Source organism: Triturus cristatus, chromosome 11 (genome assembly GCF_964204655.1).
Source record: "Triturus cristatus chromosome 11, aTriCri1.1, whole genome shotgun sequence".
Lineage (NCBI taxonomy): Eukaryota > Metazoa > Chordata > Amphibia > Caudata > Salamandridae > Triturus > Triturus cristatus.
Window position 1 is genome coordinate 628406016 of NC_140594.1, and position 18007 is coordinate 628424022.

An 18007-nucleotide genomic window follows, 5' to 3' on the forward strand; every position below is an offset into this window, starting at 1 on the left:
TTCCAGGCCAGCATTTAGATGCATACTGTTTTGCTAACACATGCTTTTTAAAATGTCGGTCTGAATAAATTATTTTGGGTATCAACCCATAAACCCAAGCAAACACAAGATGCAATCCTTCAGATAAGTTTAAATTAATTTTGTTAATAATGTATCATATAAGACACAGATGCAAGTAAATGGCAGCTAATACCCCAAGCAGGAGGCATAAAATATTTCAGAAACGTATCCAATTTACGTAAACTAACGGAATCCTGGTAGCTCCACATGCCTTCATTTCTCTGTAACTAGTTTAGCTATTTTGTGCCATGGACTGGCACATATTGGATTGAAAAACAGTGTGCCTCATTTTCAAACCAATCTGTATAGTTATGACAGAGCCTAGATTTGCCATTAGGGAAGTTATGTGAAGCGGATGCGACTTTCAAGGTTTTGCATAGAAATGTCCTATGCAGAACATTGATTGCCATCAGTTTCAACTCTTCCAGTTAACATTTGACGCCTGAAGCTCTCTTTATTGCTAAGAATGTGCCTGTTAGCCTCCCAAGAGCTAGTCTAGCCAGCTGCTTCAGTTGGCCATTCCTGTGGTCAAATTTAATATCACACATTAATTCTAGGGTGTTTTTCCTTGTACAGGTCCACAAATGTGACACACGCAAGGGCTTAACAAGCTCATACAAGTTGGAATTATCCTAAGTGTCCCTGCTTAGGCAGTTGGCCACACTTATTTATTTTTTATTTTAAAGAAATTCTTTAGTCCTCAAGATCCTTATCCAAAATAGGAGTAGCCTTCTCTTAGCTAAACAGGCAATTAATTGCCTTATCTCCAAGTTCAGAAATAGAGAGTTATTGTTGCTTGATAGTTAACTCACTAAATGTTTCAAGAAAGTCGGTGCGAATGCATTTGCATAGCCTCTAATTTTGGCCCCATAAAGGGAGGATGTTTTCCCTGCAGCTTATATACTTCTATTGCAGCCAATTGGTCTTTACAATTTATTTCTGACACCTCTTATTCAAGGTTATTTTTATCTCATAATACACAAAATCAAAAACCATTGCCATAGAGGATTCATTCAGTACCAACTTATTTTTAAAACCTGTATATGTTCTACCCTTTGGACTCACTACCGCTTCTAGGGTGTTTGCCAAGTGTCTGCCAGTGGTGGCCACTCTTCTTTACCAGAGGCTGCATTCACATATTTCTGTACCTAGATGGTTGATATAGAGCAGTAGCAGGCAATAATGCCTAGCACACAGTCAAAAAGCCATAACCCTGCTTCACAGCTTCAGGCTCACCATAAACACAACAAAGTCCCCCTGCCGCCCAATAGATCCAGTCCTTCATAGGCTCAATGTTAAATACTGTCATGGGAAAATATATCACAACCAACAGTGGGTGATGGCCTTTCAGCAAATGCTGATTTCTTTCAGTCCACTCATCCTTGAACTGTTCGAACTGTAACAAAGCTCTTGGGTATGATGGTATCCTGCTTAGCAATTCTGCCATGCACCAGATTATGCATACACCCTCTCCAGCAGTTACTTGTGAGACAAAGGTCATGAGCAGAGGCTCATAATGAAGAATAAAGGGCAGCACTCCACGCTCTCTGTAATGGTGGTACAGCAATAATCTGTTTCTTGGCAGCCTTTGTTGGACCCTCCTCACCCAGTTATTGCTCACTAGATGGGGCACACATGTTGGCTACATGACTATGCAAGATAGTTGGAGCCTTCCTCATATGGGTCAGCACATCAGCGATCCGCAGCTCTTGGTTATCCACCTAGCCCTCACAGCCTTCTACAGACCTACTGAGGGCAAAGTTGTCTTCATAAAGACTTACACCTTGACAGCTGTATATTACATAGAGAAACAGTGGGTGTTCACTCCCCCTCCAGCTGTCTGTTAGCACAGAAGATCTGGCACTAGGCAATCCACAATAAGATCCATCTTTTAGTAGGTCATTACCTGGAATAGGCAACAACTATGCAGACCTGTTAATCAGGACGTATCAACAAGTGGGAACTCCACATGTAAGTCCTATACAGTTACTCCCAACAGTAGGGAATCCTAGCCATCAACCTCTTCAGCATCCCCCAAAAAATCAAAATGGCTAAGCTTTGCCTCCAGATTTCCACACCCAAATTCCATGGGCAATACTTGATGGATGAACTGGTTAGGGATGTGTGCCTACTTTCCCTGCTCTCCCATTCATCCTGTACGTGGTGAGGAAGCTCAGTAAGGAGTCCATGACCCTCAACATAGTAGCCCCAACTTGGGGCAGACTGCCCTGGTACTTCTCTTGAAGATGTCCATCAGCCCCCCCCCATGTGAGAAGCTTCCCATCAGCCCGACCTTCTTACCCAATAACGCGGCCAAATCTGGCACCCAGTTCGCAAACAACTAAACCTAGCAATCTGAACCCTGAGGTCTTTCAGTTTGGCTACATAAACTTCCCTCATAAGTGTTTTACCATGTTGCGTGAGATGTGTAGTCCCACTACATCTGCATGTTATGCATCCAAGTGGAAGAGATTTGTCCACTGCTGCATTTCAAAGCAACTAGACTCCTTCAAAGTGAGGATTCAAAACTTCATCAGCTGCCATTCAACCCTTCAGACGGCATGTCTTGCATATACCTCAAACACCTCCACTTTGCCTCTGTCATGGCATACTGTAATCATTTGGGTGCAGATGGACAGGGTAGGCCTTAAAATAAGTCCTGTTTTTCCTGCCCAAGGTAGTCTCACATTTCCACATTAACCGGACTGTTGAGCTGCTTGTATTCTTTTCACAACCTGATTTGGTAGTGTAAAGGGCTTTACACACATACCAAGTGGGCACTCATGTTGTGTGTTGACAGAACTTAAATCTCTCTGTAAAACTAACAACTTTTTGTAACTTTCACTAAGCCCCATAAGTGGAAGGCATTGCAAGGTACATTGTCAAATGTATCCAAACTTGATGCACCAAACCTAAACAATAGTCACTGTACCTCCCAGGGCACACTCTACACTTAGGAAAGAAGCAACCATGGCTTTCCTCGGTAACTTGCCTTCAGCAGACATCTGCAAGGCAGTTGGCTGGATAACACCTAATACCTTTCTTTACAAAGCATTAAAGTGTGCATCTGCCAGTCTGTCAACGGGCTATGGTGGACAGACAGTATTAAGAACATTGTTAAAAACATCAACTTCATCTTCCTACTAACCACTGCTTAGAAGGAAACTGCTTTACAATCGACACAGACCAGGTATATCCGTAGCTACACATGCTATTAAAGGAAAATATTCTCCTTTAAGAATCTGTCCGTAGTGTGTATTGCTGTATATATGCACATGTGCCCATCTTCCTCTTGGGAGGCTGGCAATTTTTTACTTTTTTCACACTTTACTTTTTTAACAACTTAAAATGCGCAGGGTACATCACAATAGTACTAATCTACTCTCCAGTTTCACTTCTCAACCGCTGAGTCAAAATAAAATCTAGAGTTAGTGCCCATGCGCGTTGTGGACTAAAGGAGGAGGCATAGCACATTCTGGGAGACGAAAGTTCTTAGTAGAAAAAGAGGTAATGTCTGAGCCCAGTACTAGATGGCAGGAGTATGCAGAGCATGTGACTCTACAGCATTACACACACTACAAACAGATGCTTACAGGGTAAGTAACATTTTTCTTACTAAAGATACGTGGCTGATGATAATATGCATGCCAGGGCAGTGCTTGCTTGGGTTTCTTGTCTGTTGTATGGTTTGTTGCCACATGGCCAAGCTCCCAACGCCTGGTTTGGTATTACTGTTTCTGCTCATAGTAGTGCAAGTAGTATGATAACCAGGCAAGATATCCATTTCTGTATTCTTGATTTTATTTAGTGCCATTGGTAAGAAAGCATCACTTCTGTCTGCAAAAGTTTATGGCTGATAGTTGGAATTCTATTTTTGCAGGCACCGGAGCTTCTGGAGCAGCAGAAGTACACTGTGACTGTGGACTACTGGAGTTTTGGCACTCTTGCTTTCGAATGCATCACGGGCTTCCGCCCATTTTTACCAAACTGGCAACCAGTGCAATGGTGAGTAGTAGAAGGAAAAGACATTTTTATTTGTCCTTTTTAATTGGTGCTAAAGAATTTATTTTTGTTAAGGGTGGGTAATGTTTTGTGGCAGAGGTTTCTTGCAGTATAGTCTCTGACTCTGGCAAGTTGGGTTGCAGAAATGGTCTCTCCTTGGAGCGAGAACTGTCGTAGCTGATATGGGTTATTCTAATAGTTTGTTTCCTTATTTTTATGTGTGAGGAGGAGGACACTTCTCAGATGAATATATAATGTGATTTACCAACTAAGAAAGTATTTTCTTAGATTGACTGGTCAACATTTGAAAGAAGGTGAACAGTACCAATGAGAACACACAGGCAATGCTGAAAGGTTAATTGTTATCTCCTTTTTTTAGGCATACGAAAGTAAGGCAAAAGGGTGAGCTGGACATCGTGGTTTCTGAAGATTTATTCGGTGAAGTAAAGTTTTCCAGTCACCTACCAACTCCTAATAATCTTCAGAGGTGAGAGAATGTGACGTGGAAAGCTGAAACCCCTAACTAAAGAATTTGCATGGGTTGAACCCCAGCGAATGAAGAGGGGAATCCTAGAGATGGATAGGCAGAGTCTGCCCTCCCCACCCAGTCGTGCCTCCACTGATCTCTATTACATGAAGGATGGGGTGAAACTAAACCCAGTAAATAAGGGGTAGGTGGGGTTGCTTTGCAGTAACTGAAAAATTGGGACAGGCAGGCTATGCATAACTGAAGAACCAGCAGAAACTTCCTCTCAACAACTGAAGCACAGGGAGTGGTCCCGTCCCAGTAATTGTAGGGTAAGAAATAACTTAACCCAGGTAACTGATTTATCAGGAGGGGCTGATCCTATTTCCAAAAGTATTAGGGAAGAACTGTCCCTTTTCCCTCAAGGGTGTAGATCCACTGAATCCCAGTAGCTGAATTGTGGAAAGGTTCTGTAAGTTTATATCTGAACGTTTTGTTAAATGACTGTTATATACTGGAAGGCTGTACATAGCCTTCTCCTTTAGTGGTTAGTCCAGTACAGCTGCTACAGTAGACATTTAGAAAAAAATCACCTTGGCGCTATCCACCTCATTGAAGCCACCAACAGAAGCAGAATGTTGTTCAAGACAATCAAATACTGCATCAACACCCTCTCCCAACACCAAGCTTGCATCATTTCTTATACACACCCCTTCCTGTAGAATTCCGCAATGGTCAGCCTTCAAAACCCTATCTCTCCCAGATCTTGCTGACCTTCTCAGCTTCCTGAAAGCCACTTCTTATGAAGATAATATATTACCCCTTCCTAGCTCTGTTAATACTTCACTCGAAGGCACCTTCCCAGAAGCTCTCAAGACAGGCCATGTACTCTCACTCCTAAAGAAACCCTACACTAGACCCTGATAAACCTCGCCAACTATCAGCCCATCACTCCATTACCATTCATCGACAAGATAATTGAAAAGCAGTCTGTGTTCAACTCCGAAACCACATCAGTGCCAGCCATCTCCCACACGACTGCCAGTCTTTCTTCAGATCACTCTGCAGCACAGAAACAGCTATGTTACACTTCACAGACATGCCTCCTGATACTACTGGACCTCTCAGCTGCTTTTACCACAGTGGACCACCACATCCTCAAACACACTATTGACTCTTGAATAGGAATCACTGGCAGTGGTGTTCACTGATTCTCTTCTCTTTCCAACTGACATCAATTTGTTCACATTTGCATGTCAAGGTCACAAAAAATCCCTTTCATCCCAGGGCTCCGTCTCCTGTCATCTTTAACCTGTACTTGGAGCCAATTGGTGCTCCACGCACAGATAACAGCATCAAGATTCACCAGTATGCCGATGATAGACAGCCAAATTTGAAAGTCTCCTCTGCTTCAGACATCCAGTGTCTCAAACACTGCATGCACATCATCCAGACTTGAATGTCGCGCTCCTACCCAAAGCCCAACGCAACAAAGACACAAATATTTATATATGTCATAAATAATGAACAAGATAAAGTGCCAACCTGGCTCGGTGGCATGAACCTTGACCGCTTCAAGCCCCAACTTCACAGAATGCCAGGTCACTTGGATTTACCCAGGACACCAATCTCACCCTCAAGGAACACATTGCCAAACTACAAATACAGCCTGGTTCCAGCTCTCTCTTCTAAAGAAAGTCAAACCTTTTCGTCTAGAAAGCAACTTCAAGCCCTTGTACCTTCGCATTTGAATGGTGGTAATTCCCTATTCCATGGTCTCCCGGATGCCACACTGGTACCCCTTAGTGCTGCAGGACATCTTATCCATGGCCTGAAGAAATCTGATAATTACACCCCATCCTGATAGAACTCCATTGTCTTCCCTTGCTTCCCTGCACCGTCTTCAAAATCAGTTGCATAATTTACAAAGCTATCCCAACTAACACCGCCGCTTATTTTGCAGACAAGCTCGCCATCTATGGTGGATCTCGGCACACCCGCAGCCAGAACACCATCTGCCTGTAGAGTCAGAGGTGTAAGAATAAAGTCAAAAAGAGAGTAGGTCTTTTCCCTTATTGCACCCAGGATCCAGAGCAACATCCCCATAGGACAACCCCAGTGTTGCTCTAATTTAGGAAAGAGTCCAAGATAAAACCTCTTTAACGAACACTACTCCACAATGCATTAATTATCCTCAACACAGCTCCCTAAACTCTTACTTGTTAACTTCATGCTGGTCTTTGTCTATGTACAGCTCTTCGCTACATTTTGACTAGTTCATGCTGTAGAAATACCATACACCTACATACATTCAAGGGCATCTGGGACATGCCAACACTGAATTTTCAGATGGTGACCATGACACTTCTCTGGGCCCAGCCTTTCCATCACAAGTATTTGATGTTTAGGACTGACCATTCATCACATCTCCTCTTAGCTGCTTCCTGTTGATTGCCTCCTGCATCTATGGTGTCACTTTGACACGTTTGTAGATGAATAATCCTAGGCAACACATGGTTTATGACGGAGATCAACTCAGGGCGCCACAGAGTTTTGTGATCCTGAGTCACATTCTGCAATCCCTTCTTTGGTTGAGTAAAGAGAGGAATCTTTTAAATGGCTTTTGATATTAACCTATGTTCCCTCAAATTTTGAGGACCACAATATTAATCCTATATGAATGTGTTATGAATGCATTATTAAGCCTGCCAGACTTTGGTTAACTGAAAACACAGCTCTTTAGATATCCATCTCCAGCTCAAGACCATCTTTTCAGCTCTCAAAGCTTTTTCTTTCTCTGCTCAGTGGGGAAGGCATTTAGGTTCTTCATCCGCATCATCGATCTGTATTTGTATAGCGCGTCTTATCAATCTGGGGGTATCCAGGCTCTAAAGGTATGGAGAGGCTTAGCCGAAGAACCAGGTCTTGAGTCCCTTTGTGAAGTCTGCAAGTAAAGTGAAGGGAAGGTTCAGAGGTGGAGTGGGAGGTCAGTTTAGGACTTGGCTGTGAGGTAGGAAAATAAACCACCTCTACGTCGGATCTTATGGATCATATTTGTTTTTATTTGTTGTTTTTATAAATCAGCAAGGTTGGATTCTATCTGATTTCTGATCATCCTTTGAGTATGCTGTGGAATCGGATACTTGCAAACAATGCCAAGTGCTTCTCTTCTGATTCAGACTTCTCCATTAGGGACCCTGCGTGAGAAATGGGAGGCAGACATAGACACAGAACTGATGGACCGGGAATGGGAGTCACTACTGGCCTACCCGAACGTAGTGTCACTTTATGCACGGTTCAAATTCATTCAATACTTAATAATGCAAAGGGCATATCTAACACCACATAGAATCCACAAAATGTTCCCTACAGCATCATCAAACTGCCCGAGATGTATAGAAGGCGACGCAGGGTTTATACACCTATTATGGGCATGTCCGGCACTCACACAATACTGGGCACAAGTAGCGCAGGTGTTAACGGATGTGGTAGGCGGACAGACCTGGAATACGGTAAAAAGCTGCATATTAGGGGTATATCCTAAGGTGAAGGGATATAAAGTACAGGCGCGTTTTGCTAATTTAGAGCGGATACTGGCAAAGAGGCTCATTTCTAGTAGATGGAAGGCAACAAGACCGCCAAACATAGACACATGGAAGGAGGAGGTAGTGACGTGGAGCCTGGCTGAAAGTGCAGCGATACGTAGGGAAGAACAACAAGGACAGAGGAAAATACCCATAGCAATGGCCTGGGACATGATGTGTGAGACTTTTAAAGCGTGGGGTGGGACTACCCAAGCGTTGGAGGAAAACACGGGGCTACCGGAATAGGTACAGCCTCCAGTCATTCAAGCGCCGGGGAAACATCAGTGTGGACAACCCACAGGTAAAACGAGCTAACAGAGGAAAGAGGAGCAATGGACACAGGTGGGAACTGTAATAATACTGTAGTTAACTGAAAGGACCGACCTACTCGGATGTTCGATATCTATTGTATAGTAGGGTATGGACGGGTATACCTGGGCAAATACCGGTTGGGTTTCAGTTAGTCAACTGCAGGAGGGGAGGGGGGTGGGCTAGAGGGTTATGTTAAGTTTAAATGGAAACAACACAGCGAAATCAACTTGCAGAATATTGCATGCAGAAGGAAAGCACAGGTCGTACGAAAGACAGTAGAGGTGCGCCATTATACGAGACAAGGCTAAAAATTGTAACTATAGAAGTATAAATCCCGGTGTCATAGCCTATAAATGTAGAAGTTTATGACGTTACTGCATAAAAACAAATGTAATATGTGTTTTAAAAAGTAAATGTAAAATGCAATAAAGTTTGTGTAAAAAAAAAGAAAGAAAAAAAGTGCTTCTCTTCTGGATGGGAAGGTGAATGGGTTTAACAGATACCACCATGCTTCCAAATGGAAAATATTTTGCAAAGCGCTTCTGACAGTCATTTGGGATATGGGCTTTCAATAAATATATTTTTTTCTAAAATAATCAGCTGTGTCTAGTTTTTCCTCCCACCAGGGCTGGGGGTAGAAAAGTAAATCTTTGGAAGATGTTGTTCCTTTCAAATGTTCAGTCAAATGTCTCTGTAGCTTTCCCTCCCTTTCCCCCATTCACCACATTTTACAAAGATTCGAGAGTTCCCCAGTTCCAAGATAATTCTGGCCATTCCCATTTAGGTTAACAAATTTTGGTTTTCAGAACTCTGATTCCCCTCCTACGATAAGCTGTTTCAACTGGATCCCTAAAGGTTAGCATACACACTTTTAATTGCTGTGATGCTAACTGTGTCTCAATGGGCTTGCTAGAAAGGAATACAACAGGTGGCTATGCAAGACATTGTCTTAGGTCTGCTGCTGTGTCTTGAAGAGACCTCCAGTCCTTTCAAAGCTTCCTCGAATGCCATTTCAATTTTCATTAGTTATCTGGCCAAAGCAAGGATCTTAATTGATTATTTTTATTAGCTTAGTTTCACCTTTATTTTGGTTCTTTAGACCATAAAAGCATACGAAGGCATTATGAACGTACAATTAATAACATTGTCAAAAATATTTTAGTTTGATTAAATGATTAAGATCATAAAAATGTTTTTACAAATAGAGAAATAAGTTAAAACAGATAAAAGCAAGATGTCCCCAGACACAGTCCATCTCTGCTTTGAGCAGGTAGGTGACCCAAAGGGGCTTTAACTAAAAAAAAATACAGCAGCTGACACATTTCTTTTAAAAATACGGTGCTGCATCTATCAAAACACTCGGACCCTGCGGCCGTCTTGGGACACAAGTAAGATGACTGATCTATTGTAAAAGCAAGCATACCAATTAAAGCGACATACCCTGCTTTTTCCTATATAGCCACACTGTGTAGAGGTATCGACTAATACCAAATACCACTGCCTGGCTAGTGTCATCTCAAAATACGGTAAGCCACCCGGTATGCATTCGCACCCCAGAGAGTGCACAGCGGTTAGATCCGTCTCTCTCTGGGTCTGGCATTCTTTCTATTATTACCCTTCAGATTTTGGGACGTATGACTGTTCCCAGTGGCACCACGATGGGTCAGTGCGTAAATGAACTCTACGGATATACGCAGTGATATGCAGACAACAAGTTTATATCCCAGTAAGACCAACTTTGCATTCTGTGCTGCTGAGGATGGTAAATTGAGTACCACTAAAATAAGTAATAGTAGCACTTGTTGTTTTAGTGCTTATCAACAACTGAAGTGTAACCCAATACACTTCTTAAAAATTGTTATTATTATTACATGATAAATAGGTCTGTGCAGCATCACTGTGACGTACTTTTCTACTTATTTGCATTAGAGTTCTGAAATATCAGTGGAATTTTAATATTTTTCACAACCAATCTGAGTAGCAATTACCTATTGCAGAAAAAGTATCTACATTCTAGCCCTTTCCACAAAGGTGTCTTATATACATTCCAAAAACACAAGGTTGTCCTGTGGACAGTTGGGTTTGTTTACTACAGAAGTACTTACGAAATTTCACATAAATCAGGAAATAATGTTTCTTTCTTTAAGCCATGACCACATGATATATCGGCTGGGTAAATATTACTGCATCCTTGACCACTCCAGAACAATTACATTTTACCTTTAGCCTTTCCAGAGACCTTAGACATCTCTTCATAAGGTGTGGTCGACTCTCCTTAGGCAAATCTAGACTGAATGATACAAGTACAAAATAGATATTCTCTAGTACCTCAAAAACCTGTAACTTTAGAATTCAGAGCAATCAGACTTTAGGATCATTCCAACAGAGTAACAGTGGCATTGGTGGTCTTCTTAAGAAGCATATCCATAGACTACATTTGCAGGACATCAGTTTATGTGGCTGCATGTGCACTTTGCCATCATTTCTCACTTGATCCATTTTCTATAAAAGTTGCAGCTTTTGGCTTGGAAGTTATGTGCAGTTTCTCTGCTTAAATCCTGGCTGGGTGTACTGTCTCTTTCCACTTTTTATGTTTTATCAGGTTTCCCATCTTTGGAGAAAGAGGCAACTCAAGTACTCCTAGTCCTTATTCTTCCTTAGACGCAACACCCATCTAGCCTTCTCTTCCGAGTATATTGCATGCCTCAACTTTGCATTTAGAGAACAACGTTTGGGACCTGGGTTGGGATGGTTGTCAGTGCAGCTCACCTTCTTTTATTAACCAGTTCTAAAGGAGTTGGCATACACTAAAAGTGGTACAAATTCCATGAAGGTAAATATTTCTACTGTCTTCATAAAGCAATGTATGACTTATATTGCTTGTCTGTTTCTTCTGACATTTCGTATATTGGTTCAGTTCAATTTGAACCCAATAGTTACATGTTATGTAAGTACAACATTTATAATATCTCTGACCTTAGTTTTTTTTTTATAACTATTAGTTTTTTTTACATACATAAACAGATTTACAGCATCCTTAAACCACTCATCTTCATTAATTCTGAAAGTCCCTTTCTGCCACTAAACTACAAAGGTCACGCCAGAACTTTTAGAATACATTACTCTCATTTACAAACATGAAAACAGTCTAGCAATGCTTGGTTTCACTTTAGAAAACGGACCCTTTTTGCTTTGCAGGTGATGATGCTATAGTAACAATCATGTTTTTGTGGTACAAATAAAATAGAGCTTCTTACGTGGAAAAATCTTCATATAGTATAATACAGAGCACGAGAAAAACAAATCAAATGATCCGCCAACTGTACAATTCAATATTAGTTATTACTTCATTAAAGAGTAATACATTAATTCATATAACATGGTAAACAAACACAGAAGAAAGTTGTTACTGAAAAAAAAAAAATCTATTGAAAATATAAAGTGAAATGTAGAAGTGCTATGCCACCAGTGAGCATGCATCAATATCATAAGTAGAGGCTTCATGACATTTTTCAACAATAAAAAGAGAAGAAAATAAAACCTAATGTGCCAATTCCAAAATGTTCGAAGGTATGGCTTATTTCTCTACATGTACGTTCAATGCTGTCATATTTAGAGCAAGTCCAATGGAAGCTGGGCCTGCATTAATCCATTATATGGAAGGCCGTGGTTGCCTTTGTTGGTTAATGTATGCCTTATACATGTGGCCAGCTTGTTGATGCAGGTTATACATAAGGTTTTTCTTGCTCCTGTGCAAGTGTTGACTCATTAATACCCCACTGATTCTGGGGTTACTGAGGACTCGGGACTGAAGAACCTTTTCCCTTTACTCATTATATGCCTGCTGTTGGGAGAGCCCACACAGTGTCTATTTGTCAAGCCTAGCCTTGCAGTTGCCCTCTATTCAGACAAAGACAGATTTGTTGAGATTCTTCAACTAGGGCCATCTTCTCCTGAACCATTACTGTCTTTCAGTGAAGCCATTACTGATGTCCTTATGGCCACATGATCCAAGACATGCTCATGCCCGCTGGCTGTTGCCCTGTGGATAGATGACACATACTGGTCCTTGTGATCCCGGCTTGTTAACAAAACATTCCACACCGGTAAGCCTGGTAGATCAGGTGTCTATATAGAAAGTCAGTGACCTTTGACTCAACCTGTACATGAATTTCAGGATGCTGCTGAAGTATGTGCTCTGAGCTGGCCTGTATACTATTAAATTAATAGGTGGAGCTATTGGCAGCATTTTCATGCTCAGACAGCACGACTGGATGAGATCAACCAGGTTCTCAGGGGACGTACACATGTTCTTAATGGACTTGCCCTTGGTGGCTCCAGACTATTTGTTGAAAAGGCTAATTTGGTGCTAGAACACCTTGAAGACAGTCACACCTCAACTAAGTTCTTTGGGGTGTCCCCACCTAAGCAATTTCCACACCATTGCATTGAGTGTAAGGTTTACTCCACGGGGCTAACTTACATACAATGCCAGCCTTCGCTTCCTGTACTACAGTAAACTGACAAAGCCTTTTCGAGGCAGAGGACGTGGCAACAACTGAAACAGTTTGGTCCAACAGGGCCAGCAATCTTTTAACTCTTCTTCCTCTGCTGCAGCAGCTGGCAAACCACTTTAATTTGCTCTTACCGATTTATGCCTGGCCAGTAGGAGGGAGTATGGCACTTCCTCCCCAGCTGGATATCCATGTTGTCCAAGAGTTGAGTCTTACAAATTGTTCAATGGGGTGTTGTCCTGCCTTTTGTTTCTTCCCCACCCAGTCTTTCTCCTACGCCTGAGTGACTTTTGTAGGACCGCTCCACAATCCTGATGCAGAAAGTCATTCTTGTGTTGTCCAAAGTTGTTTAGCAGGAGCCAGATTCAGGATGGGTGCTACTTATGCTACTTTCTAGTTCGAAGGAGGACGGAGGGCTCATACCCATCTTGGATCTGCACCGGCTTAATACTTTTTTTGAGGAAGGACAAGTTCAAAATGCTCACCATAGCTCAGGTCTTTTCAGCTGTGGTCCTAGGAGACTGAGTGGTGTCACCAAACTTGCAGGACACATATTTCCATATACCAGTCCTGCAGTTCCAAAGGTGTTACCAGCGGTTCAAGTAGGTCAGGAACACTTTCAATTTACTGTGCTCTCTTTTGTCTTAAGTTGGCACCTCAGTAGTTCGTGAAAGTGATGGCCATAGGCCCTGCCCATCTTCAGAAGTCGTGAATACATGTATTCCCAAACCCTAATGACTGCCTGCTAGAGGCAAGCTTGTTGCAGTCAGTCGTAGACCACAGTCGTGGACCACCTGTGGGAAACTGCCCCTTTTTGCATGGTTACCCCCTAACATTTTGCCAGATACATGATGCCAACCTGACTGAGTGTGCCGTGGGTCCCTGCTAATCAGGTTCCCAAGGCCTGTGTTCTTTCCCAAAACTGTACCATTGTCTCCACAATTGGCACACGTCTGGGCCACTTGTAAGTCCCTTGTAAAAGGTACCCCTGGTATCAAGGGCCTGGTGACCAGAGAGGGCCACTGAGGGTTTCAGCATGCATAATGCCACCCTCAGAGACCCCTCACCTGAACACCCACACACTGCCATTGCAGGTTGCGTGTTTTGGTGCAGACTAAACTGAAGAGTCAACATGGCTCCCATCCCTAGGTGCCATGCCCACCAACACTGCCTGTGACATGGGTAAGTCACCCCTCTAGCAGGCCGTGCAGCCCTAAAGGCAGGGTGCACCATACCACCGGTGAGGGCATAGCTGCATGACCCCCACTTTGGGTATTAGAATCGGCTGGACAACCTAGCCAGGCAGGGAAGTGTGCCCACTGTTGCCAACCACACCCCTCAGGTGGGGGAGGCGAAGTGAAGCACACATCTCAGTCCCCTCCATCATGAAGATGAGGGGACTTACCCAATCAGGAAGAGGCCTATGTCCCCCGTCACTGGAGGAGGCATAATAGGGGGTGTAGACAGCACAGGGAAGTGACCCATTGGTCCTGACCTGCACACCCCTCTTCAGATACGGCGACCTAAGAGAAGGAGGGCCGAAGAGCCATGCAGCAGTGGAGAAGATGAAGACTGACTTGGTCCCAGCCCTACCAGCCTGTCTCCTCCTATAGCGACCCTGCTTCCAGAAATTGGCGTGGCCCACAGCCAGCAACCTCAAAACCCCGGAGGACCTGTGCTGACTTTGACAAAGACTCCTGTCTCTCGTGGACACCAGATTTGTCCAGCAAAGAAACCAACACCAGTCTCCGGATCCATGCGGATCCGTGACACTGTCCTACTCTGCAACCGACGCCCGCAGCCCGAGTTTGAGTGACTTTCCTATCCTGTGAAGTCTCCCCAGCGATCCTGATCTCGTCTGCATGGGTGACTGATCTCTTCAGGACTCAATTTCCCCCCGCTGGACACCTGCAGCCTCTGTTCAAAGGATCCCCCCGACCGTGACCGGAACCAGCTAAAGAAACCTGAAACCAAAAGGTACCCCGGCATCCTCAGCCCACCAGGAAGCCCAACCGACAGTGCCCAGGTGTGCCCGAGCTATCCAACTTACCTGCCCAGCCGTTGGTCGCCTTCGTCCAGCCTCCGTGTCCAAGCCTTCAGCCTCTTTCCAAAACTGATGGCTTTCATTAAGAAGCATTGGGCGCCCGATGCTGATTTTCCACCCTGCCCCTGGCCGCCCCTGTGCCACTGGCAGTGTAGCTTTGTGGCTCCCCCCGTGCTCACCTCAACCCCCGGTGCATTTGCCCTAAAACTTCGGATACCTACCTACAACCTGTGCCTCTTCGAGGTACCCCCTGGCTCCTTTGGATAACATTGGGCCCATTGACCTCTGCACCCGGCCGCCCCAGTGCGCTGGTGGTGCAGTACCTACGTGGTCATGAACCTTGCCTATGTTGTCGTAAACCCCTGAAGCCTGGGGAAGTAAGTAGAGTACTTATCTGCAAACTGCTTAACATTGTTTACCTCCATAGGATTGCATTGTAGTTCCATCTATTGCCTTGCACTGTCTAACTCAAACTGTACTACTTACCTGCACTAACTGATTCTTGGTTCTAGTAATAAAACAACAAAGTAACAACTTTGTATGTAAACAATTGGTCTGGATTCAGTCTTTGAGTGTGTGACATCATGTTTTTGCCTGAGTGTGTACAACAAATGCTTAACACTACCCTCTTATAAGCCGAGCTGCCCAGCCACCACTACATTGAGAATAAGGTTCTATTTACTTATACCTCTGCCATACCTTTGGGGACTCCCTGGACTCTGTGCACACTATACCTCCTTTTAGTATAGTATATACAGAGCCAGCTTCCTACACCATCTCCAGTTGAAATGTGAATCCCTGAAATCGTTGGGGTTTTCCAACAACAACCAAAAGTCTCACCTGTGCCTCGATAACTATTCCCTTCATGCTCTTGTCCTCCCACTTTAAAAAAAAAAAAAAAAAAGCCAATTTGGATCCTGACTGTCTTTCGAACTTCTGGCCAGTTTCTTTGCTATCTGTTTTCTCCAAGGTTTTGGAAAAACTTGTCAACGCCCAACTCACTGCGTTTGTGGAGGTTTACTGCCCTCTCCACCCTTCCCAGGTGGGTTTCAGGGCTGGGCACAGCAGTGAGTCTTCCCTTCTTGGCGTAACGGAACATCTCAGACAATACCTGCATGAGGGAGGCACAGCCGCGCTCGTCTTGCTGCACTTGAGCGCAGCATTCAATACGGTGTCCCACTCTCTCCTGGTTAATTGGCTGGAGTCCATAGCCCTGGAAGGCTCAGCTGTTGGGGCTTGTCTCCTTCTTAAAGGACCGTACGTTCCAGGTTTTTTCATCAAACGTGAGGTCTCAAACATAGGCTTTAATTTCTGGTGTCCCGCAGGGATCCATTCTAAGCCCTCTACTGTTCAATATCTATGTACACCCCTTGGCAAACCTAATGGAGAGCTGTGGACTCACCCTTTTCTCATATGCCGATGATACTCAGTTAATCTTTTCCTTGTCTTCTTTGCTGCACCTAGGTATGGTGAAAATCGCGTCTTGGCTGAATCAAAACTCACTCAAACTTAACAGTGATATGATTGAGGTTTTGGTTCTGGTGCTGCAACTCCTCCCTTGCAAGACATTGGCCAGAATTGTTAGGGACTCCGCCCACTCCGGTTTCTAAGGTTAAAAAACCTGGGCTTTCTTATTGATGCAAAGCTCTCGATGAAGCTGCAGATAGCTAAGGTAACTGCCACTTGCTTTGCTGTCCTTAAATGGCTGAAAAAGATTCTGTGGCTTATTCCTTTAGCGGCTCAGAGGACAGTCATACAGGCTCTGATGTTTTCCAGATTGGACTACGGCAATGTGCTGTATTTAGACACAGATAAGACATCCATACATCACTTGCAAGTTGTTCAGAACGCTGCAGCTAGGCTCCTGTACCGCGTACCCAAATATGCTTCAGTCTCATTTGCTTAAGGAACTTCATTGGCTTAAGGTTGCCAAACGTATTGAATTTAAAGCACTGTGCTATATGTTTAAGGCCGAATTTGGCCTGGGACCACATTACAATCAGGAACTGTTATCTCCTTATCAGCCCACTCTGCAGTTAAGATCTTCAACCCAAGCTCTGTTCGGTGTTCCTAGGTTTAGTTTAACCCATATGAAAGGCTATTCCTTTGCCTATCTGGGTCCTGAGCTTTAGAATTATTTGCTGGATGCTCAAAGGAACAGCAAGTAATTTCTTACTTTTCGCAAGATGTTGAAGACTTGGCTATTCTGAGTCAACACTATGAGATAGCAGATCTGCGACTGCCCTGCGCCGGGAAACCCTTTGTGGTAGCTGTGCAGGCTTGGATTGTGTATTCGCTGCTGGGGCTGACACGGAGAACTTGATTGCTGAACAGGGAGGCAGAGGACAATTTTTACTTGTTTTTAACCTCGAGACTGCGAGGACCAGGGCGCTTTGCTGCCTGTTGACCTGCCGCACCTGGTTCCTCTTCCCGACTCCTCCCTTTCCTTATATTAGTCGTTCCCTGTCTCGCGTAAGCGGGACGCGTGCGGGGCGTAGTCCGGGGCTAAGCCCGGGCAAAGGGCGGGCCCTCTAAGGCCCTCAGAGGCCAAGAGAGGCCGGGCAGGGCCAATTCTCTTACGTCCCTATTGTGTTGTATAGATTTGTTTCCCAGCATTTTTGCTATGGCCCAGAGTCTGACCAATGTTATTGTAGAAAAGCCGGGGGGGTTTTCAACTGGCACTCTTGATAGTTATTTCACAAGGGTTTCCACCGATCTAGACAGGGAGTCAATACTAGAAGAGCGTAGGGCGGAGCGTCGTCGCTCGATCGAATGCTTGAAAAATTGGGCTCCAAAAGATCCCATGCCTCAGTCTCTCCCTCCTAGTGGAGGATGCCCTAGCGGTATTGACGACCTCATATTTCTTGAGAGCGCCCCTCTATTGTTACGTGATTCCATATGTACTCCTACCCCTTTAATCGACCAGTCTGGTAGCCATTCCACCCCTCCCAGCCTTAGTGTACTAACTGTTAATTTAACTAATTCAACTACCAGCAGGGGTAAACCTGTTCGATCCAAGATGATT

The 18007-nt window shown here is 44.0% G+C and overlaps 1 protein-coding gene across 1 annotated transcript in view; it reads left to right on the forward strand.

Annotated features, from left to right (window-relative positions):
• Positions 1-18007, forward strand: part of IKBKB (inhibitor of nuclear factor kappa B kinase subunit beta) — a 432685-nt gene that overhangs the window by 223365 nt on the left and 191313 nt on the right. Inside the window, exons 8-9 of the mRNA XM_085634081.1 lie at positions 3941-4065; positions 4442-4549. Of these exons, the coding sequence (XP_085490207.1) occupies positions 3941-4065; positions 4442-4549 (233 nt within the window). The remainder of the gene's footprint in view (positions 1-3940; positions 4066-4441; positions 4550-18007) is intronic.